General features: G+C 34.8%; 1 protein-coding gene across 14 annotated transcripts in view; it reads right to left on the reverse strand.

The window, feature by feature from the left end:
- The window catches only part of LOC108001332 (neurexin 1), a 394,345-nt gene that overhangs the window by 361,707 nt on the left and 6,656 nt on the right, over positions 1-25,982 (reverse strand). For 13 of the 14 annotated variants that reach the window (XM_062075808.1, XM_062075805.1, XM_062075809.1 and 10 more), the window contains exon 2: positions 13,052-13,099. The exons of the other annotated variant lie outside the window; for it this stretch is intronic. In XM_062075808.1, the coding sequence (XP_061931792.1) occupies positions 13,052-13,099 (48 nt within the window). The remainder of the gene's footprint in view (positions 1-13,051; positions 13,100-25,982) is intronic. 14 annotated transcript variants of the gene reach the window in all.

Genomic DNA, 25,982 nt, shown 5'->3' on the forward strand with positions numbered 1-25,982 from the left:
GATGAGCGTGAGTTCAGATTTGAAAGGAAATTTAACAAATGAAGATTCGAGATTTGATCGACGATTCGAACTGTATTCCATTAAAACCGCCTCAAGAACACGTGTCAAAGCGAGACCAATCACGTTGATTAAGCGGTCGCGGGTTGGAAAGGTAATACATCAAACGTGTACAACCAACGATATCGATGGTTGTCAACGGAAGATCATGAACCGCATCAAAGTAAAAATTTTAACGTGAAATAATTAACAACGTCTTTGCGCTCGAAGAATGATGAAAAAAGGGGGAAAAGCAACCGATTATGAGCGACAATACCTGCATCATTAATATTTCCTTCTGACTCTACGTAAACTATTGTAACTAATAAGTACAAGTGTTGTAAAAAGTATAGGGAAATTTAAATAGAAGTTAATATTGTAAAATATAATAAAAAAAAAGTACAAATCTTTTAAATAAATCGAATAAAATTATTATAAAATATCTAACGTTTCAAAGAATGTAACGAATAACCTTTTTCTCGGAAAGAATCATTCTATTTCTGCATTATACTTTCCTGCTTTTAACCTCTCGTTCTTATAATCTATATATATATATACATCCGGATGAAAAGTTGAACGAGAAATATTCTCTGATAAAAGTGCAGCTTCCGGGAAGAATATATACACGTGTCTTTTATACGGAAGAGATGCATTTCCTTGTTTCCACAAAGTTTTCATAGTATATAGCAGCCCGGAAACTTTCAAACTGCGAATTGAACCTTTCTCGTCGATGGTACGAAGCCAAGATCTCGTCGTTAAGATTCTTTAAAAATTATCGAAGTGTCGAAACCACTATTTTACGATCATCATTTTTCCAACCACCTGTCGATACGAAAAAACGAGAAGCATGCATCGTGCTTCTTTTTTTCTTTTTTTGGAGAAGCGTACATAAAAAACGAAATTTGACGCGGTTATTTTTCATGCGAGGGGAAAGAAAGAAATTCAAAAGAAATAAAAAAAAAAAATTGAATATTAAGACTCGTTGAATACTCGTTGGACTCAATAATCGATAAATCAAATGAATTACGAACGACAAACATGCAGAAATAAATGTAAAATGTAATGAATACAATGTTATTGTCTAAGATTTTTCCGTCTTTGTGAAAATCGAATTTGAAAATTTATCATCCTTTCCCTCAACAAATAAATAATACGTTCATCGAGCTCATAAAAATAATAAATAATAAATTAATCCAACTAATGATATTACAAAAATAATAATATCCCCGAAAGAAATCCTGAAAAAAAAGAGAGAACCAACCAGGTATATATATATAACCAAAAAATCAGTGTACTATGAAATGCATGAAAAAGCGAGTTTCACTCGAGCGTGACGAATGTCCGATATCGAGAGCGTGGCTCTGACAGGGAGCTTGAAACCGCAAAATTTCACACGGCCGAAAGAGTAAATGAGAGAGAGAGAGGGCGAGAAAGTGGACGCGATGCGAAGAGGATTTTCACAGAGGAACACAGGTTGGTCGTGAGCGTAACACGGAAGAGTAACACGAGAATAAGCAAGCATGAGAATACAATACCCGGTGCGCGAAGTAGCTTAAAAGGTAACCCGGCGGTGGAGTGAAAAGAGCAGGTGGAAAATTGAGAGGAAGAGGAGGAAGCGAAAGGAAGAAAGGGTGGAGCGAACGAATCCTCTTGGCTGGCACGGTTTGCTTTATACCATCCAACTCGTCTTCTGTTTCCACCAGCCTCGCCCGCCCCTCTCTCGCTCGCGCCATTGTCTTCGCTCTTGGCTACGTAGCGGGCCGCAAAAGGGTTCCCAAACACGCCTCCACCCCCATACGCCGCCTTTCCACGGCCTCCTTCGCTCCGGAACGGATCCAAGATGAGAGAGATCGAGGTTGAGGCCTCGGGATGTGGGCTTTTGAGGAGGTGGCCGCGAGGAGAGGAGGACGCGCGCGATGTTTCATTATCGGGTAAATTGAATTCGGAAAATGGGGGGTTCGAAGGGGAATCGGTCCGTCCGCTCGAGCAAGGATATGAGTTACTGACCCGTGGATAAATGAACGTTATGAATTCACCGGCGGAGGGAATATTCATCCGTAAGTCTAGCTTTTTTCCCCCTCTTTCGAAGGGGATCGAAGGAATCGAAGTACCGGGATACAGAGGAAATCGAGGATGAGTGGAGAGGCAGAGGGCAAAATAGAAGAGGTAAAGTGGAAACGATGGTTCCCTGAAACGTTTGCCGTGGCGAGGAGAGGGAAAGAGAGGCGAAATTTCTATCTTGCCGTGAGATCGAGAGGAAATCTTCGGATCGTCGAAGACGAGGAAAGGATGACGACAGGGCCACGACGAGGGCGACGGGGAAAGGAAAAGGAATCGCCCCTCTACATAGCCGATGAAACTGGCGCGATTTACTTCCACCATTGCCACGTATCTTTGAAATAATGGATAACGCTTCGAACCCTTCTCATATTCCTCCTGCCCTTTTTCCATTCGGATGGATTCATGATTTTGGAAGTAATGGAAGGTATAATACTCGGTATGTAGGTAGAGATTTCGATTATGATAGCCCCTGATAGAGTTGGAAGTTTGCTTCTTAGAAATTAAAACGCTTCGGTGATTCTTATTATGAGATTTGGCTTCGTATCTACGCTCCATCTCATTAGGAACTAATCTGTGATGATTCGAAGGAAGATGGAATATATTTTTTGACAGAGCTTCTCGAAACTGTCGCGACGATTTCGAATTTCGACAAAAATTCTGCGTGATATCGCTACACAATTTTTCTAAAAATCCTATCTGATATCGTCACAATGTATTCCGTAAAAAGAAATGTTAATGCTTTTATCAAACAGTCCTAAATCAATTCTCTGTTCCATATTAAAATTACAATCATTTTCACTTCAAATCAATCGTTCGTTGAGATCGAATCTCATCTTCGAGCATCTCGCGAACAAGTGTACAAGTATGATCCGACGCAATGAATTTCCATCCAATCTGGAAGCTTCCTTAACGTAAGCGAGAAGAATTCTCCAAAAGTAGAGAGACAGAATTACAAGAGGTACGAGAGGTGACAAGGGAGGGAGAAAGAGAAAGACGAGTCGAGTGGCTATTCCACTTGGTAGGTTAAGGACATTGAAACGAAGATCTAAGGAGGCGAACCCGCGACAATAGAACCGTCAACCAATTGTTCAACTACTCGGGCCCTTCGTGATTGCTCGACAAAATCGATAGACGCTATGGATGGAACGTTCATTGAAAGGAAGTTTAATTTGAAGAACATTCCTCGTCTAATGGTATACAATTTACGGTGTATCAGGATGGTTTTGATGTATATTCCGAATTCGCTGTAATAATATAAATAAGAGAGAGTCTATGATATCCGAAAAATATTAATAATAAGAGCGAATCTCTTAACAATCATTGTCATCACGGTTAGTGATTCAAAAAAAATGTAATTTTACTCTGAATATAAAGTGTATAGAGTTAAAACGGTATCTGTAAGAAGCGATTTCGTTGCACGTATTAAACGAAGAGAATAAAGTCACACAAGATTAGAACGGTATCCTCTTAGAGAGAGTTGTATCTTATATCTAAATAGATACGACGGAAAATCCGAAGCTAATACGCCATAAATTTAGTCTTTTCAGTAGTAATCCCTCGACTTTACTTTAATCCCGTATCACGTTTCTTACTTGTACGTATATAAATGGAAACTCAAGAACATTTGACACACGATTAAACGCATAAACGTTTGTCTCACACGCGCGTGCTCCAATCGAAGCTTCGTTTGAAATTTGTCGAGGCGCGTGTTAACGTCTTCTTCGCAGTTTCACAAGACCATTTAGTTCGTTATCTCGTGGTTGCTCGAAGACAGACAGAAATATACGTATCGATCAATTCCCAGGAAGAGGGGGGAGGAGGGTTCAATTCCGTGGCGAGCAATCAGACGTCGCCATCATTCCATATAGCAAACGTTCCGATAAGACTGCATTATTATATTATACCTCGAAATTATGCATTCGCCCCGATAAGTTCCATCACGCGAAATTTCAACGATTGTAGAACCGAGTGTCTCTCCTCCTCCCTCCCTCCCCACCCTGCTCCCTATTCTATCTTCTCTTTCACCATTCATCTTATAATCAGCCAACTGTCTCTCTATCCCTCTTCCCACCGAATCAACAGCATGAACCAGCTTTATGCAAATCACCAAATCTCCGCATAATATGCCTCGTAAGCCTGTCTACGGTTGTCTTAGCTCTTATGGCGAGATGGTGGCCAAACGTCCTATTCCTTGTATAATTTAAGCATATCTTGCATTTCTGATATTCCCTATTCTTGAAACGTTACACACGTGGATAAATTCGTTTTCCATTGAAAAGTATCGTCGCGAACTTGATTATCCGCGTGTAAATGTTTCGACACGAACGAGAGACAATTAGGAATATCGTTAACGCGCGTTTTAATAGGTTAATTTTAACTAGTTGGAATAAATTTTGATCTAGTAGCTAAAGGAAATGTGATTTTAAAATGAATAATGTCAAAAGAATGCATGATTAATATATAATCTTTATATTTAAAATATTATGCTTTAATCTTTATTTATTATTTCGTTTGATTATATTATATACCATATAATATAGTATATTAATAATTTTTACTATATTAATTATTTATCGCTACGTTAATGTAATAATTTTTCTTTCAAATTTATGAAAAAAATTTAAATTATCGGAATATACATATATATTCGAATGATATTATTAAAAATAATGAAAATCTTATAAATATATTCAATAATCTTTCGTATAATTATAAAATTATTTTCAATTTTGTGATCATTTTTAATTATGTAATAATTAATATAGTAAATGTAACCTATGTTCTTATGATTCGTTTCAAATTTTATATAATACTATCATATATGGCGCGAAAAGTACGCCACCTACCTTCCATAAAATTGTTGCAAGAACGATTCAAAAATTGCACACGTTTTACGCATTATGAAATGCTTCGAATATAACGTCACCGATATGTTATATGAAACGACTTTTAACGATAATTCATATATTTGATTCATAAATTGAATTAAGAAAGACGAGAGAACGATATTTTTTGTGAATATACGAATTTAAAGCGGTGTTAAATATAATCTAATTGGTCGGAATAAGGTAGCATCGCATGTGCTAAAAAATAATGACTTACCGCGTTGAAAATACCATGCTACGAAATTCTGCTGGACAATAGACGTTCTGCTACAGTCTAGGATTCCTTTTGCTTCCGTATTTTTCTGTTTTCCATGGTTTTTGTCACACACTCACGACACTTTCATTCAAACGAACACGTAACACACAAAACGCGGAGAAACAAAAGCGGAAATGACGCCACGGATTTAGTGGCGCTACATTACGCCGGAAACAGGAGCGGAACTAGCATGGGTGCAAGGCCCTGTGAAATATGAATCATATGTATAATATAAATTTTTTATCTCTATTATTTTCTCTTAAATTGTGATAATATTAATATTATAAAATTAAAATTAGTTATTTAAATGATATTAATGTTATTTAATATTAATACTACTAATAATAAAATATATGTATATATTATATAATTTCAATATATTATTAATATAATATATATGAAAATATTTATAAAATATATCCTTCAAATAAAATTTTAAGAGCATGATTTTTTGATCAATAATTTCAATTACGATAGCTAAATTTTTATTCAAATGTTTTAAACACATATTTGACACTAAATTTTTATTCAAATATTTTAAACATATATTTGACTCACGTAGTTTAAAAAAATTTTTAAATTTTTAATTGATTTAATATCGATAGTAATAATGTCCATATTTATTAAAATAATAACCGAAGAATACTAATATTTATAACTTTTACGATATAATTAATAAAATAATTAAATAGATTAAATAATTTTTTTACAAACGTGGCAGTTTAAAAAACTGAATATGGTAACATTTGCAATCGACCAATCACAGTGCGCGAAAGAATTGCAATGTATAGCTTCTATTGAAACTGATTCTCAATATAAGAGTTTAGATAGTCGTTTCGTGAAGTTTTCTCTAATAAAGAAATATTTGAGAGAAATGTGATTGAACGAAATTTATTGAAATATTTTGTGTGAAAAACATTTCGTTGTGACATAATATATAATATCGTTTTCTTACAAGATATAGTGTAATAATTAAGTGGTTAGATAAAAATTCGACGACAAATATAACCTTGCAATAATGTGTAAGTTCAAAAAGTGATTGTTATCTAAATAACTGACAAATGTTTTACTTTTTGTTTGATCGTAATATATTTTATGTTCTAGAGAGTTCTAAGACTTGAAATCTTGAATAAACAAACATCAAACATCAGTACAGTCAAAAGGATTTCCAATCATCATGTTTGGGTGAGTTAATATAATATTCTTTTTGTTTTTTTTTGAATTTTTAATTGATAAAGTAAGTTTATTTTAAAATTGATTAAAAAAAGTTTAGAATATTTCATAATATAGTATTTCAAAGAATAATATTTTGAAAAATAGTCATAATTTAAAAAATTTTCTTTAATATCAAATATATATATATATATATTTATATATATATATAATATGCTTAATGTTTTCTATAATTTATATTTGTTGTATTTAATTTAATATTAATTATTAATATATTTAAAATTAAAATATAATGTAACAAGTAAAACTTCATAATTAACTTCATAATAAATGAAGTAAAGATGTATAATTATCCTAACCTTAAATTATATAATTAATAAATTATATAAAAATATAACTATTTCTTAATTAATAACAAGGAAAAAGGTAAGCAGAAACTTTGTTAAACTATAATTTATACTATTATTATACTATTATACTATTATTTAAATATCAAATTTCATTTATTACTTTATATAATTTAAACATTATATTATTATTTAAATATCTTATTTTACTTATTATTTTCTATAATTTCTTGCATTATATTCATAATGCATGTAATATTAAAGTATGTTATTATTATATAATTATAATAATTTAATTATATATTTAATATTATAATTATAATATTATATAATATTATATGAGATATTATATAAGAATAATATTATATAAGATTATATATAATATAATATTATATAATAGTAATTATATAAAAGAATCAAAAAAGATAACTATTTTAAATTATACATTATAGCTTAATAAAAAAAGAAAAGAAAAGCAAAATTTATACATTTTTATATAGTTCTTACTTTTCCATCTATATTTTGATGAAATTTAGATTTATCACATATAGTTAATATTAATAATAGATAATAATAATAATAAATTGATAGTATGTCTTTAATATAAAGTATTACAAAGTATAAATTTTCAATATCTTTTTATTTTACAAATATTATATATTATTTTAATATTCAATTAATTTAATATAGAATTTAAATCTTAATTCAAAGAGAGCTTTTGCAGAAATTATCAAAATTACAAACAAATTGCAATTCATTCAATATATTTTTACAAAATTTTTAAAAAATTCGTTTGCACATTGTATCAACCAGAATTGAATGAATCAGATTTTAGATATGATTAAAATATATTTACAATTTAATTTATAATTTAACTTTAATATATCGTAACGATGTTTTTATATTAATTTTACATTTTATTTTAATTTTACTAGAAATCATAAAATACATAAGAAATTTCGACTTTGATGATGATTGTTAAAAATATTTAACCGAGTGTCGTCGTTTAGGAAATATGAATATAAATATAAATTCAGTTGATACTCTGTGCATTTTTTATACTTTTAATGGATATCTCACAATATGGGTGGAAAAGATTTTCGCATTTTCATTTATGAATTTACCAAATTAATTTCGTTAGCAATTGCCTGTAATACAAGAGTGTTAATTTTCTTTTTGCAATATATATTTATTATTAATATTAGGTTCTATTTTATCTATTTATCAAATAGGATTCGAAGAAATTTTATTGTACGTGTTGTAGAAAAAAACCAAGGTATTGATATATTTGTGAATTACTTTTGGAGGATAGATTTTAAAGATCAAAACAAATATACACACAAATATCACTTAGGCTTATTTGTTAAGTTATAAAAGCAATTTATCAGAGAGAAAAAATTATATGTAACATACATTGAATAACATATATATATTTCTTTGTTAATGTTCAATTCATCTATTCCATTCATTGTAGTTAAACTTCATTTTCTTGTTTTAATATCATTTGTCGATTTTCTTATTTATATTACATCGGAATTGTTAATTTTTCGTTGATTAAAAAGCGATTGTACGCTCTATAGTAGATAAAGATATTCGACAACTACGAGATATAAAAGATAGTCAAGGGAATCTTCATCCACTTTATAGGACGACCGATATTACGCGATCGGTCGATGGATTAAATTCACTTCCCTCTTTAAAATGCTGTGTACCGTTAATCGATCCAACGGAAATTACGTGTCCACTTTGGTGCGCAGTGCCATATTAAAACTCGTGCGATTCCAGTCTGCAAATTGAATTCCAAAGTCGTTCTGCTATATTGGTTAACTAACAGTCGATACTTGCGACATGCCATACTGCACGGACTGTTACTATGCATGGGAAAGAGAGCATGTTGGAAAGAAAAAAAAAAATATTTTAAGAGAACAGACACGAATTCTCGATTCAAAGTTGTAATTTCTCTGTGAAAGAAAATGGAACTCGTACATATAGGGTAGTTCTTGTTCATTTTAGTTAATTGAAACTGTAATAGGAATGCTTTCAAGTCTATTGTTTCATGTATTCAAGCGTTCTCAAGTTTTAGATCACATACCTTGGATATCTCTAGGAGAAATAACATTTAAAAAAGATTGCTTTTTGAATATTTTTAACTTTAATCAGTAGTTTTTAATTTGTACATATTGTGAAGTAATAATTTTTTATTTTTTTAATGGTTTTGTATACCATTATTAAAAATTTTTTTAATAAATAGTCTCCAATACTTGAATAATATTTTAAAGAAAGGAAAATAAGAATGATTAAAAATTAAACAGTTATCTTGTTTTATTATATTTTTATCATAATTATCATAATATGATAATTATGATGTTTAATAGATTAATATTATTAATTGAAACAAATAGATATTGCTCTATACAATTTTAAGGCGCTTATATGCACAAGTATCGGAGACTTTAATCCAATAATGACCTATATTTCTCCAAATTCAGATAAAATGATATTAAATTTCTACAAATATAATCATATTAATATTCACATCAATATTTTATTCATATCCATTATTGTTACTAGATATATTATCTAGTAAAAAGAAAATAAATGTCTGTGCTTTTAATATAGAAATTTATTTTTAAGTTTGACACGATTTTTTTTTGATATTAATAAAAATACGTGATTCATTTATAATTAAAAAATTAGTAAAAAAAATATATTTACTTTTTTCTCAAATAGTACTATCATAAAAGATAGATTTTTAAAAATATTTTTCAAAAAAGAGAGCCGTTTCCATTTTCTTTTGTCGAAGCAAAGTCTTCGACACGCGTTTTCAAGTTCTTTTGAAATTCTAGTTGAAGGAGCCTCGAGTTGTCAAGATCCTTTTCTCAGTTTCGCTAAATGTTCTCGACATCGTCAAGGAGATTATATCGTCAAGTAAGATAGGGTAGTATTGAGTATCAAATAGCTTAGACTTTAGCATTTAACTGACTTCAAATGGGAGTAGTTCCGATTTTATCAAAATACCCAATTGTTGCGAATATTTCGATATTTTTTCGATGAAATTTAATTAGTTTTCGATTTCAAAATTATTTCATTTGGGACTCAAGGGAAGAGAAATATCTATTAAACGATCTCTTTGTAATCTACCAACATTTATAGATAAAAGATGGAAAGATATCTTTGTAAAGAAAATTTTAGGGCAATTCAAAGTCAGATAAAAGTATCTAATAATATCTTAAAGATTTTTAAAATAGAATTGAATACTTTTATAAAAAAGTTGTAAAAGGGAATAAATAAAATTTTCAATCGTGGTATATTTTTTTTTATATTGATGCAATTATGAACTTTTCTTCAAAAAAATAATTCTGATAGGAAAGTAAAGTGTCGTTGCTTTTTCTTCTAATAATTTAACTCAATTCGAGTTATTCTATACGCAAGATAATCCTAATCTTTAGAAAATTAATTCCAATAGCTCTTAGGTGTATTTATAAAGCTGAAAAAGATAAAGATATAAATAAATAAGCCTCAATTAACATTTCTGCATATCAATTTTTCACAATTCTTTTGCATATTTTATAAAATTCTTCTCCGTTTCAACGAAAATTTTCTTCCCTTCATTTCCTCCCCCTTATCATTCAACCATTCAAAACGAATTAATTAAAATCCATCCCCTTGAATACCGACCGAGCTTCGCTTACAAAACTTTCAAGAAATTGATGTCATAATCGTGTAAGGCAACAAAATATCTGAATAATTTAAGATTTTACACGCGGGGCAAGGGGTATTCGGTTCACCTAGCAAACTTTTCCCTCGCTGACGAGTGGACGGGAAATTTGAAATCTTAGCATTGAAAAGGGTTAAAAGCGTGCTTTAACCCGGAGGACGTAAAGTTGGAAAAGCATCATTGACGTATGAAGCTGTAACGGCTCGCGTGGAACATATATATATATATCCTATCCTAAACGTGTTTACAATGCATCAGTTTTATGATCGAAGTTACATTACCCAGGACCATTTCCCTTAATGAACGTTGCACGCTTTTATCACACGCCATTTGTCAAATCGCACTTTTACTCGACCGGGTTTTCGCCTCTCTCTCTCTCTCTCTTACACGAACCCACCCACCCGGGCAATTTGTTTTCATTTCTCCTTCCAACAATTCGCCCTCCATCCCCCCCACGGCCCACTTTCACATGCAGCCCACAACGAATCCTTTCGAACGAGTGCAATCCTTTCTGGACGATCGATCTTCGCCCACCTCGTTTCTTCCTTGTTTCGCCCAAGGAAACGTTTCCGCGCGGGATTTATGATACGCATCGGTGTAAATTTCGGTTAAATCGGGATGGATGAAGATAGATAAGGCCCTGATATCGCCGATTATCGAAAGAGGGGAAAGGGAGCGTGTCAGGATATGGAATGAATCGATTATGTTTTAAGCTTTAGGCTTTGTTAAATTCCGATTTATCGCTCTTGGAGTTTTTCTTTAAATTTGACGATTAAATTTTGATCAAAATTTCGATAATTTCGCGTTCTCTTCCATCGTTTGTTGCACAAAATTGTTGAAAAGATCAAGGCAAGTGTCGAAAATAATTAGCGATCCTTTCTTAAATTCTCTTTGAACCCCTTTCCGTTGATCCAAGCTTCGGTCCGTATATTTGAAGGGTATTATCCGGAACAAGATTCGATCAATTCATCCGCGATGCAGCTAAGTACTTAACTGTAACGAGAGTTTCATAACGCTTTGACCGCGTACAGTTTCATCCTATGCATTATCGTTACACCATTAGACTTAAAACCGACTATATACTATCTCTCTCTCTCTCTCTTTCTCTAAAAATATTTCAAATCACCACAATTTCCACTAGCAACACTTGGGTCGATCTTGAACTCCTCTAACACTCTCTTGATCGAATGGAACGATATAAATCGACGTGCAGAAAAAAAATAACGAATTGTCCCCGTCGATTCGTCAAAGGGACAGAAATAAGGCGTAGAAATCTCGAGTTGCGGATACAATTTTCTGGGGGGTCGCGAAATTTCGTTTCGTCGGTTCAAATAATTCCGCGGCAGCAGTTTGGTGTCAGCCAGAAAATAGACGAGAGAGCGTGTAATATTATTGCACCGTGGCAAATCACAACGACGCGAAGAGCGTATCGTTATTCCGGATAGCGATCTGACAATGCAGCTGTGCAGTGTGCGTGTGTGCGCGCGATATACAATACGGCGCATTGTTTTGAGATTTTCCACTTTTCCTTCCCACATTTTCGACTTTATCCACCACCCACGTATACTTTAGCATATACGTTGATTTTTCTTCCATATATATATATACTTTTTTCCTTCCTACTTTTCGCCGATTTTATTTCGAAAGAGCGCGCGTGCCCCACCGATTTCATTCGTATTTTTATATTCTATCCATGAGTTTATTTGACGCTCGCTCGTACGATTGTTGAAATTATTGTTTCCCGATTCGAACTTCACCGCTTTTGGAACAACTTGTTGGAACCAGCTTTCTGGAATTAGACTCAGTTTTCTCATCTTATTAATTTCAAATTATATCGACATTGAAGTAAAAAAATTAATTTAATCGACTACTTAGTTCTACAAAAATTATTTCTTGGAATATAAGAGGATCATTTAATTATTGATAAAATTGCGAAATCCTTTTAAAAATATATCACGAAGAGAGATGATCAACTTTTACCATTTTTAATTTACAATAACGTAAAAAAAAATTGTCCAATATTATCATTGACCCTGTTCGAATGAAAACTGACCCAAAGAATCCGGATTAAAACGGAATAATAGACAATCCCCTATCGTCACAGGCAGCCAATCGTACTGTTCAAATCTTGCTCATTTTCGTAATCACTCATTGGACCAATCCTACGGCAACTGAGGCCAAGTCTGGGGTAATAGTCCCGTAAGACGAGGGCCGTGCGTGTGTTGTACGCGTGTTACGTTCAATCCACCGAATTGCTACTCGCAAACAACGCGCCGTTTCTGCATACATGCATCGCGGTTAATTACGCGCCTGTCCGTGTTGTAACACGCCCCTGCATACACGAGAAGTTGGAGAGGTGCGTGTCGTCGCGTTATCGAGACTCTATTAATTGGATTCGAGTAATTTGATTACATAAGACGTCTGAATACCCACAAATTCAGGCTTCTTTCCCTGGCGCGAGCGCGAGAGAAATGGAATAAGAAGAATAGGTTCGTTGCGTACGACGCCACCTTTGAAATCTAATTTCCATACGCTAAGAAGTTTTCTATCTTTCGAAAGCTTCTCTTCCACTTACCCTCGCCGATTTGCGCTTCATGTTCTCCACGCATGGAAATCCACCGCACTGAAAGAAGAGAAACGGATGTGTATTAGTGCGATTCGAAGGGGGATTCTGGGGGAGGAATAAATATAAAATGTTACGTGAAATAAATATTCTTGGATTTATAGCAGAGAACGATAGATTCTGTAAAAGTTATGAAGCACAACTTTTTTAAATACTGATAAAAGTGAAAATATTAAATATCGAGAGGGAACGAAAAAGAAGAATTTACTATCGTCAAAAATTTCGTTAAAAACCTGTAATTTTATAGCATAGATGTTGAAAATGATTGAGATATAGACGATATAAATTCATTTGATCGTAACGAATACTATTCCTTTTCCATTTTGGTTTAAAAAGAAGGTAACTTTAATATTTGAATTGTATCTATTAGAAGAACAAAAATTACAAGTTTTCAAATTATTAGCTTATAAAAGCTTATTGTTACGAATAATAATTAACGTATAACGCAATAATTTCCATAACTGTACGATCAAAATAACTTATATAACTTTGTCTCGCAAAAAAATTCCAAGAGCAGTTCCTCTCGGAAAGAGTCCAAAGAATTTTTCATGTCAATGCCCCAACCATATTTTGTATCACGCTATAGCTATTACCCGGCAAAGATATACGATCCCATGAAAAAAGATTATCCGATCTTCCACGCTTCGCATCTTGAGATAGAAGGAGGGATAACTTCAAAGAGCTTACAATGCGATTTTGGCGAATCCTTTTCCACCTCAACCGTTTTCGTTCTTCCGTGTTATCATCGTGTACATGTCTATCACGTCATATCTGGTGTACGTGATAATATAAGCCGTATTCCTCCAGGCTAAATCATCGTGTGCGAAAGTATTAAGAGATCGGTTTCATTTTCGTATAAATGTCCTTCTTTTTTTTTTTTATCAATAACAGATTTTTTAATGTAACAATATATTTTAAAATTCCAAATCGACAAATTTCGATTCAATATCTTATTTTTGTTTTCACACCAATAATAATTGAGAATGTAATACATCCATTACAAAAGTACTACCTGGATTATCCCTACCCCTATAATGTTCCACGTTATGGGAGGCAAGTCACGTCACAAAGACGAGCTTCAGCTGCTGTAAACTAGTCCAATGTTATCAAGAGTTGTACATTAAGATATGCAGGAGCACAGACATTTTTAAAAAGCAATAATAAAAACCGTGATCTCGAAAGAGTTATCCTTTGGTCAAAATTCCAAAATATCTTTATGTCGATACGAAACTTTTAATTTTGTACTCGATCTATATCTCGTGTCTCGGATGAAGATGTATTATATAACGAAAATGAATTATAAAGAGCCTTATATATAGAGTGCATCGTAAATTAGAACATCGATTTTTATAATGCATCCTATATGTATACGAAAATTTAATCATAATTTTCTCGAAATCTTCGATCGAAAATTATCACTCTACTTACAAACGAGGAATCATCCCTTCTTATATCCCCTAAAAAAAAAAAGAAAAAATATCTCTTTATCCTAATTTTACTTTACCTTAAACTCTTTCGGATCAAAAGTACGATCTTCTCATTCGCCACGACGAATCGAATAAATCGATACGAGATAAGCGAACTGCGTTGCTCAACGGTCAACTATTACGATTCGTTTGATCGCTGCATGACGGGGGAGGAGGAGGAGGCCAAGGCTTCCGGAAGCATAATCCGTGCACAGTCAATTTCATGGTCCCCTCCCCTCCGCGAAAGGATTATTTAAAATAACAGCGCGGTGTCGAGAGCTTATCAGAAACTTTCATCTTCGTACCAATTTAATTCCTCCCCTCCCTGCGGGAAAAAATGTCCAATTTCAATTTTCCCCTTTACGTGGACGGATTTCCGGGGAAATCCGCTTACAACATCCGGGCTCGCTCGTATCTTTTTGTTTTGGAAATTCGTCCCGTAACCCGACAATCCCAAAAACCTAGTAGCAGGTTTCGTAGTGGTAGTAGACGAAGGAGAGGAGTTGGCCGTATTCCATCCATCGGAGTCAAATGTCGGATTAAGGCCAATTGGATATATCGTGGAAAATTTTCGACGAAAATATTATACAAATTTTAATGCGAATCTCGTTTATTTATTTCTCGTCGTCGTGACTATTTCAACTTTTTTTTTTTTCAAAAGAATCGAGTCAAAATACAATATAAAGGAATTTACGCTCGATCGATTTTTAAGCCGGCTCATTTTCCGGCTGATCCGGTTTTTCCTTAATAATCTTGTTTTTCCATGCAATTTCTGATAAATTGCGCGAAATGGGATTATACTAATTTACCGATTCCCAAACGCAATACTTTGGAAAAAAAGAAATTATACGTAGCCACGTAATAATTTGCAAATAAATTTGATCTGATTCTGAGAGAAATTTATTTCCCTTGTAATATCAACGTTTGATTTATAAGACGATTGAGCCTATTGAGAATTGTTCTATCCCTTTCGTTGCGTTTATTGAATTTCTTTTTTTTTTTCGAACGTTTTCCAATTTCGAAAAGAAAAAGTAAATCTTCGATGGATAAGATAGGATATTTATATTTATTTGTTCGTTCTTCGATTATTTAGATCGTTTAATTGATTATCTCGTTATAAAAAAGAATTTCAGAGATTTTGTTAATATTTTTTCTTTCGTTGATCCTGAAATTCTATGAGAATTTATTTCGTCATTAACAAACGGCCTTTTTTCTTTATATTATGATCGCGTGCACACAGTAAGCTTTTGTATCATCTATTGTTTAAATATTCTTTTGTGCTTTGACATGATATGTAAATTTTTTTCTTTCATTTTGTATACACCCAGTTTTTGTGCATACAAATTACACCTTATTTTCATTCTTATATATATATATTTAAATAATCGTAATCAGAAACGAATAATCGTAATCATATCAAAATAAATATTTAAGAATCTATAAATGGTTAGCACGATCCAGCAATTATTGAAAATTCAGGGTAATTTAATTGATTTACGATTGATGATAAAATCCATACAATATGCTTAAACTTCACCAGAAAATGTAGCGAGAAAATTGCTTTGGAGAAAAAAATCGTCTAAGGAAATCCGAAGGATGAACGTGGTAATCTTGGCTACGTACGATAAAATATTTACGACTGATCTTTATTGTCGCGAAAACGAAGCCATTTCAAACATCTTCTTTAGAACATTATCGAGTTATAACTTTGCCAGATTCCACTATTTTTAGGATTTAGATAGATCGTCGACTTTTTATTTACTATCACTATTTATTCTGGTATCGCAAAACAGATTCCAAGATGGATAAATCCGCTTTCGAATTATACTTATTTAAAAATTTTAAAAAATTATTATTTTGAAAATTAGAATAGATGTAATGTGTTCACGATGCTTTAAGGATTCGTAGAAGGGAAGTTGCAAAGAGAATTAATTCTTTATTAATTCTTGGAATAAGAATATTAATTAGAAGATATTAATTATCTGTATTAATACACATTTATCAAATGATTTTGTTAATAATTCTTTGATACTGTCACAATTCGATATCTTCTTCGACCCAAATGCAAGAGTTAAATCAAATAACAGATGCTTACCGAACATCTTGTCGCATTTATCCTTGCATTCACCAAGAATTTGAAATTGTTGCACCGAGCTATAACCCGACTGATACGAAAACACTCCACTATTGTTGACTCGAAATGTCAAGGATTTGCGAAACGTGACCCGTACTCCAATAAGAGGATTACTCATCCTGACCAGTGCAAAACTTAGGAAAAAAAAAAACTGTATCAAATTTTCAAGAAAACCGCAAAGTCTATTTAAAATCATTTATTCCAATTAAACAAAAAAAAAAAAAGAAGAAGAAAAACAGGAATTGCTCTTTTGGAATCATCGATTTCCAAGTTCCAACCAAGCCAAGCGTTTTATAAACTATTTTATAACGACGTCCCTCTATCGAGTTTCCCCTCTCCGGATGCTTTCGAAAGGCATTCCATTCGAAGGAGCGGAACGAGTCAAGTACTTATATAAATCAAACGTGGAGATCGCGTGTATACGTGTTTAAGAGCTTTATATTGCACGGAAAAGGAGGATGCATGGTACTTAAACCGAATAGTGTATTTCGAATCGTTGGAAACTCAGGAGGAGAGGGAGGGGGCTTTAATACTTGGTGGTTTATGGCGGACGTCGAATACGAACCTCGAAATTGCGAAATGTTTCGAAATGTCCTTTCGACCACTACTCCTAGCTTTTCCATTATTAGGTTTACGTTTCGACGAAGAGTCAAGCGTGCAATTTTGCGCCCCTCCCCCTCCTTCTTCTTTTTCTTCTCCTGGAAACTTTTATCCCTTATAGGTAAAATCCTCGATACGAGAATATAATTGAAAAGAAATATTGGGAAGGAGATTTTTTGATCACTTTTATAGATGGATTTTTTTCAGAATCTTTTCTTGTTTGTATAAAGAATATACAAGCAAATAAAGATTTGCACGTTTGCAAAACGTAGAAGCCGTTTGAAGCAAAGGGCGAGATGTTTCAGCGCGAAAATTTATGGTTCGTGCTCCAGGCTTGATATTTATGATTCGTTGTCTAATACGAATTGCTCCGGATTGAAGGATGAACGAGCATCGTGGAAAATCTTAAAAATTATTTACACTTTCCCTTTACGTCCGATTTTTCTCAATCGTGCACACTTTCGCGTGAATCCAAGTATATTTTAAATTCATTCCTTAAAAAATTAAGATCATGTAACATACGTATCTTCTAGAAAGCGATTGGTATAAAATTAAAATTACAATACTTGGAAACAATTGCTAAATAAAACGCTACGACATCGATCGTTCGAATTACCGATATACACTTTAAAAATTTCCTTTTCAAGAATCATGTATAGAAAAAAAGAAAGAAAATGGATTTCTTTCTTTCGGATTATCGAATCCAGGAAATGGTAAGAAACGGATGGACAAACAAGAGATCGGAAGACGCAAGTGGCTCGATAAAAGGAATCGTTTGGAGAAGGTATAAAGGAGAGGGTTGAAAGAAAGAAAGAAAGGAAGAAATAGCATCTCGCCACCGGTCCAGGTGGCGAGAGTAGACGAAGACGTATCGATTATCTCGCTCGACTTTGCGCAAACGAGACCGCAGCGGCGCGAAAGTACGATCGAAGATAAAGCCAGCCTCTCTGTGAGCTCGAGAAGGAGAAGGACAGAAGAGGGGAAGGACGGTTCGAGCGTGCTCGGCCACCCTTCGAGGATAAAACTCGGGGGACGACTTAATCATCGATGGGCAAGCTCTTTTTCCTTCGTATCCAAGAAAAGAGCGAGGGAGTGCTCGCATCTTCCAACGATCCTTTGTAAGAAAAAACCGAGGAACTTTGCGGTGGACTGGTCTTCTAATGAACCGCGTCGAGCGATGATCCACGATGATTTGTCAAAATCGATATTTTCCAATTTCTTATTGAATAATTTGTTTCTATATATTTTATATATTTGCATATCGAACAGCGGAGAAATAAATTCGTTCAGATAATTATAGAATTTAGAAAAAAGAAGTTGATGAAATAGTAATACGTGATCGATGCATGACAGTTCGAATTAAATTTTATTCACTTTGGAAGAACATACATATACAGAGTTACAGTCGAGATTCGCATAAATGTCATGTAAAATTGAGTATCCACTTGTTTCTTATCCGCGTATCGTTTTCGATACACAAGTTGGTGAAGATGGTTTACACTTGTTATACATCCTCGTGTCTTCGATCTATCATTGTTGAGTATCAATATGGACAGGAAGCGTCGCGTCAAAACATTGCGATGACTCATGCTTCATAAATATCAATCTGTCAATTTGTTAATTCTTTTGTCGCCATATCAAAAAGAGACGATGCACGATGATCCAACTAAGTCGGTCTTTTGAACAAGATCTTTTACACTGCCCTCATCTTAAATAGCTGGATAACAAGCACGATGCGAAATACGTTATTTAAAATTTAATTCTAACAAAACCCGTTCGTTCAACTTTCCCTGTACTTTTCTAAATTCCAAAATTATACGAATTAGAAGAATGAGAAGAGCAGTAACAAGAAATCATCGACGCGCGAGTTATATCTCGAAAATTTAAAAACACGAAGTTGCACCGTATTTCGAAATTTACAGCAGTAATATCTAGCTATCCCACCCGCACACACACACATCCTCAGCCAGGTCGATATCAGCATCGCTCCTCATTTTTCCTACCCCGTTGCCTTTCTCACGTCGAATTACGCGATCGAGTAGCAAGAGAGAGAGAAGGAGCCCCGGGCACCGAATTTATCGAATTTCTCCAGGGACTTCTCCGGCCACTGGAGCTGCTTTAACGTTCGAGATTCTCGACGGCTGCTTCTGCTCGGTGCACAACATCCGACGAGGGATAAAAAGAAAAGAAGAGGAGGGAAAAGAAGTTGAGTATAAAGAGAAACGCGTAAAAGGGGGAGGTGTCAGAGGAAAATGCGTGTATCGAGAGAAATCAATGGTTTTATAAATAATCTCGTCGCTTGCCTTTCGCTCGCTTCGTTTCATCGGCGAGGCTACCGGTATTAAATTCCTATTATGTCGGCGGTGAGTGGAAGCCATGTCGCCGGAGGCAAGACGGGAGGGGGGCTCGAGTTGAGGGTGTAAGGAAGGGAGGGAGGGGTATAAGGTATCGTTTGAAAGGGGACTCGATGGCAGACTTCCACTTCTGGACATTTTTCTTCGAACCCCCTTCGTTCGAACGCGCCCTCGCTTCCGCCTTCTCTTCTCCTCCTCCCTCGAAAAGAAAAAAGCGGCGGAACTATGGTCGCTTCTCCTCGAACAACCTGGACGTCATCTCGACATTTGATCGGACACTGGAGATTCCTCTTTCATCTCGAAACGACGAGAGTAATGGGAGGGAAGAGAAATATTCGGGTAATTTATTCAGTTTTAGCTTCTTCTCGCCGGAGAAAGGATTGGAGGATCCTCGAGGGGAATCGATTCTTTCTTTCGTTCGAAGAAAGAAATGGCAGAGGCTTATTGAACGAGCGAAGTGAAAAGAAATCTAATTCCGTCTAATTCTTCGATTCGGGAACGCGTCCCTTTGCGTCGATTCGAGTAAGAGAAACGTGCGAAATCACGACGCAAAAGGAACAACGGAAGGAGGAAAGGTGTTATTAAAGAGAATCAAGCAAAGCTATCGTCCAGGAATAACAGTGGCTCTGCTGCAAACTTGTCCAAACTTGGCTGGAGAAGATCTCGTTCCCCTGCAGAAGTCGCGACGATAACGACGATAAGGCTGCATTCTCGTTCGATAAAAACCTGTCCCCGTTCCAAGGGATAGTTTCCTAGTCATAAATATTCTAAAACCTCGAGGCTCGAGCTTATCCGCGTCTTTTTCCACCTTTTCATCCCTCGCGCTCCTTGGAACCCGACAGGGGAGACAGCCTCCTCGAAACTTGAAGAACGTGAACTTTGGCAGGGGTAAATAGTTCCGCTCTGTAAACATTGTTGAATTATTCATCGATTCGGATAATTCATAAAAGAGCACACGCCGCTCTGTTGGACGTTTATTCTCTTGATAAAACCGCGAGCAGGAAGGGGCAACAACGTGGTTGCACGGCAAGGGATTCGAAGGAAATCTTTGGTATTATTTTTTTTAAATTCGTTCCTTCGTTCTTTTTCAGTCGAATCTCCTCTTCGAGAGACGAAAAAGTAAAAGGTTATACGTAATAGCAAGAAAAATTTGAAGATGAGGATTGTTAATAATTCGACACGATCGATCTCGAGATACAGGGTGAAATCGGGGTAAAAGTATCGCAGGGAAACATTAACCCCAAAAACTGTGGGCAGAATACTCGTGACACGGGGTTAAGAGGCGAGAGAAAGGGGTGGATAAGTGTAATATGGATCACGTGAAAGAAAGAAAGCGTTTCTGTTGAACGATCTCTCGAGGAAGGCACGAGAGGGATCGATATCTAAAGCGCGTCCGTTTCCACGTGCGCGTTTCGGCGCAAACGTTTCTGTTTTTGAAGATGAGAAAATATTTCCCTTCTGATTGTATTTTATCCGTGAAATTGGTATTCGAAGCACGAGACGAAGATGTCGTAAAAAAAAGAAAAAGAGTTTTAGTTTCTCGCATGAAACATCGATTGTCTGTACTTCTTGCAACGAGAATTTTCCTCCTCCTCCTCCTTCTCTGGATTTTACGATCACGACACGTGTTCTGGGATTATTTACAGACGTGCTGCTAGAACGTTGAAAATTTTTCACACAGTCTTTCTTTGGAGACTTTATCTGATTTTCCTTCTCGATTGAAAATAAATGGTAATTGATTATCGAATTTTCTTGAATTTCTATTTTATAGATAATGGTATACAAAAATTTTTATAAATATATCTATTTTAATGATTATGTGTGTTTCAATTCATGTGGAATATAATCTCTTTAATCATTCGTAATGTTGCATGTAAAAATTATCTTGAGATATTTATTCTCTTGTCAGTTTCTAAAAAGTTAAATTGTGTTTTATTCTTTTCTCGAGTATCTTTTACAAAGTAATTTAATTAATATTTGACATTATATTATTAAATATATATTGTATAAAGTGAAAATTTGAAATTGTTTTTTTAAAATTAAATGTAGATCGTCTTTGAATTTATCGTTTCGTAATTTCGTACTCTTGCGAGCAGCTCTCGTGAAATTTTTTTAATAATCACGCAAAAAATTTCTTAGGAAATGTTGAAAACTGCTTCTGCCTTTGCACATTTCATTTTAACAAACAACAAGGAAGGTATATTACAATTAATTAACATTTGCCCAAATGTTGAAAGTTTTGAATTTAATTGCCAGCTGGCTAAAGTCGACTGTGCTTTAGAAGCTGAGCGAACTAAGTTGAGAATATTCAAAGCTTGATTGCTTCTAAGACGGACTTTGGAAGTGTAATGATTCTATTTCACGATTGACTGCTAACCAAGTGTTAATTGACCACTAACTTTGGAAAGTGCCAAGACTTCTCTTCTTCTTCTTCCTCCACCTCTTCCTACAGGATTTTCATTTTCATAGAACGAATCTTTCCTCGTCGAATAAAATCGAGAAAGGAAACTAATTGTCGTATTGCTAACATTTCCAAAATTCTGCTCTCCTAACAATTCCTATATGCATAAAATAGAAAAGTGTAAAACTTGACTGATCTGCAGCTGTAGGAGGGAAACAGTATCCTTGTTTCACCGTGTTTGAATCGTTTCTCGAAGGGTGCAGGAGGCGATAGTGAATTACACCGATCCGGAAGCGCGCTTTGGGAATATGGCGGGAATTTCGCCGGAAGCGGAAAGCGTTTCCACTCTTCCGCGCAGTGACCGCGGCCTGGTCTGTTCGGGGAACCGCCGACAAAACCGAGCATCGTTTCTCCAATGCTCGTAATTCGTCCGCCTCTGTGTATTCAAAATTCCCGCCCTTTTTACGTTCGAAAATCGCTGCGAGTGATTCAAGCTCCTCTTAAATACAATGTTTTTTGGGAGCAGGTATCTTGTTAAATTTCCTTTTTCATAGAAATTTATTTTGTTAGCGACGAATCAAAACCTTTTCTTACCAAGATGTAACTATACATTTTCCTAACTCTTAAAAAAGATGAATCTCGTGAAGGGAGTGTTCAGAAATGTTTACAACTATGAACTCTTTAATTAATCGATTAAAAAGTGCATTGGCGTTTCTTGATCTCCCTTGTGAACCGCCACTGCAGGCAAGCCAATGGAAATCGAGGACGATCCACGCATTAAAACGCAAATACATAGCTCTGCGAGCAACCGCGATGTCTGGGTCGTAATTACATTGGCATGAAATTGCTTTTCATAATGACAAACCGTTTCAACCTCCTTCTCGCCGTGGTGGAAACTTGGGCTGGAGTTGGCCGAGGTATTTGACTCGAAGGGAGCACTTTCATCGACTGGTAAACGTTCTCTTCCCTCCGCTGAATTTAATTAGTTTTTCGTGATAGAACGCCTTTTCGACGACGGAAAAGATGTTTCTCCTCGCGTTATAATTGAGCTCGATTACAGACGATTATTATGTTCTCCGTTGCGAAAATTTTAAGACGATTTTCTTTCGTGTGACGATTTCGCGTTCCCGAATAATGGACTGTAAAATAATATCTATTCTCCATCGAGATGCGTATAAAGTTAAAAATGAAATGTTATTGCTACCCCAGCGGATATTTCTTCATTGCAAATATTCTTTAACGTGTAGTCGATCTTGTGTACTCGCTGTAGCACGTAGTAACATGACCTGTTTCACATATATTGCTCGGGAAACATCATATTCTCTGACCCCAAAAAAATTGACGTCAGAGCAGCACTCTATCATGAACATTTTAAAAGTACTGTTGCAAGCATTGACCTAAAATATTCAAGGAAAGATTTTATTTACATACACAGCCACCCCCTCTCTGTCGAAAATAACCGACACGTAAAATAGTTTACCCTTTCCTATCATCAATTCGAGTGATAATTATTGGAAACAATGGGCGCGTGAAAGGTGGAATAAAAATTTCAATGGCGTAATAATTTATTTCGATAAGGTCCAATTCGAGAGCGGACCACTCGTGAAAATATTGAATCGGGCCGATGACGAAGTTCATCAACGAAAAACGCGTAACAATGAACCGGATATTAATCATCGTGCTCCATTATACAAGCTTGGCTTTCGACAAACGATGAACACTTTAAAGTTGTAAAGTTATAAAGGTTTCGCTCCCCCATTATCTCGTTGGAAACAATGGAAACGCACGTGTAAAATATTCACCAACGGCGTTAATAGCCGCGTATCCAGGAAAGTGTCACAAGGGTAAATAGATTTTATCGAAAAGCTGCTGCGTGGACCTGAGGAAATATTGAAGTGGCTCAAAAGACTAAATATACTTTCGCTTCGGGAATTTCGTGGGGAAATTTCGAGCGCTCTTCAACGCGGAGGATTACGCGTATCGATCACGCGATATTGCGTTCGTTTCAAGCTCGCGATAAATTATTATTACGATACGAAAGCGAGAAAATAAAAAGATTGATTCGACAGGGAAATAATGATTTCCATCACGAATAGTCTCTTACTGCTGTCATTGCTGTTCGTTGATTTTCTTATCTATATGTAATTTATATACAAATAAATACCGTGACGAACCTCTCCAGAGGAAAAGACTTTTCTTACGCGTGCAAATATCGTCGTCGCAACTGTTTCGAATTTCGTTGCATACAGAACTGTTTTCCGTACTTATCAAAAACCGATATCCACCGCCACCGGGGACCTCCTTCAATTTTTGGCGTCGCATTTTCAACGTGTTAACGAAGCAGATTACCCGTGACGATATTGTTGCTCGTTTTAAGTACACAGGATTCATTTGGATCGTCAATTTTATTTTATGAAAAACCGATAATTGAATAGAATGAAAAGAAAAAAGAGATTAAGAGAGAAACACGTTTTATTCTCTTATATTTTTATTTAACTCAAAACTGCTTGCTTTTTCAACGGGATAATTTACGATTAATAATCTTTTTTGTATAATAAAACGATTTTATCTTATTCCTTTTTTGGTTTGTTATTACGTAAATACGATTGACATTCCGCAATTTCGACAAACTAATTTCAAAGTGTTTATTTTGTTTTTGGATTCTTTGATTTCCAGATGATACAAAGTAAGAAAAATTGCTTAATATAATTGCTTTCACAGTGACACGAAATATTTGCATGCCGAATCTGTATGCTAATAATTAATAAATATGCAAGAGTCGAATAAATTGTATTCCAAATTAAAATAAGACGTATCGGCATCGAAACAACAATTTGGACTTCCCTTTGCATCGATAATATTTCCATTAAAAACTGAATATCAATCCTCTTGAAATAACTGTTATCGTGCTTTAAATATTCACAAGAACATTCGTTCCATCCGTATATTATCTTAAAAGTAAGAATATTATTATTTTAAACTATAAAAGTTTCTCGACGGGATGGGAGGAGTATGGAATATAATTAAAGCCAAATGTTCTCGAGCAAAAATAATCCCTCGTACGGTGTTGTACGAATTAAACGAAACTATGCACCTACTTACTTAGCATATCGCGCCGTTTTTACGCATCAACGAAGCACGCAATGCGTGTCGCGCACCCTCCATCGTACTTTGTCCAACTTGAGAAAAAGTTTGCCCCCTTTTCGAATGATCAATATATTACGTTGTTGTTCATTTCAAAATATTTAAAATATTGTCGATTCCGCTTTAATCCTTTTAGAGCGGACGACAACACCCGTTGTATAAACGCCTTCTATTTTCTATCTCATATTCCGTGTATTTCCTCATTAAAAATTCAGTAAATAAAGAATATTCATGATCGTCGTACAACCACATCATCATGCAAAGCACCCTCAAAAAGCTAATTTATCTTGAGGGGATCAAGGATTTAGGAAATTCAAGCATTAACGATAATCCACTTACTTGCACCGGTAGGACACTTACGCTCCTGTGCACACTCGTTAATTATCGATCTACCAGTTACTTTAAATTCTACTTAAAATTATCACGTGCTTAAAAGCATGTACATGTATCTAAATTTGAGTTTTTACACTTATTTTCCAAATATCTTACAAGTACTTGGATAGGAACCAAGCATCTGTTCTACATTCGTTATCGCAAGTGAAATTTTATCCATTTTTTGATTCGTGTGGAAGAGTTAAAATTAACAATCATAGATGAATCGTTTATTCTGTGAATAAGGCAGCCACAACGATCGCATTGCGAATCTGATCGATATTATAAACCCCGATTCGAGGGAGTTTCAATTACTGGTTTGTATCCGAACGTATTACTGGGGGAATTAACAGTATGTGCCCTACATAACTATCCCATAAATGTATATAAGAAATGCAAACACATTTATCAA

This window comes from Apis cerana, linkage group LG5 (genome assembly GCF_029169275.1).
Source record: "Apis cerana isolate GH-2021 linkage group LG5, AcerK_1.0, whole genome shotgun sequence".
NCBI lineage: Eukaryota > Metazoa > Arthropoda > Insecta > Hymenoptera > Apidae > Apis > Apis cerana.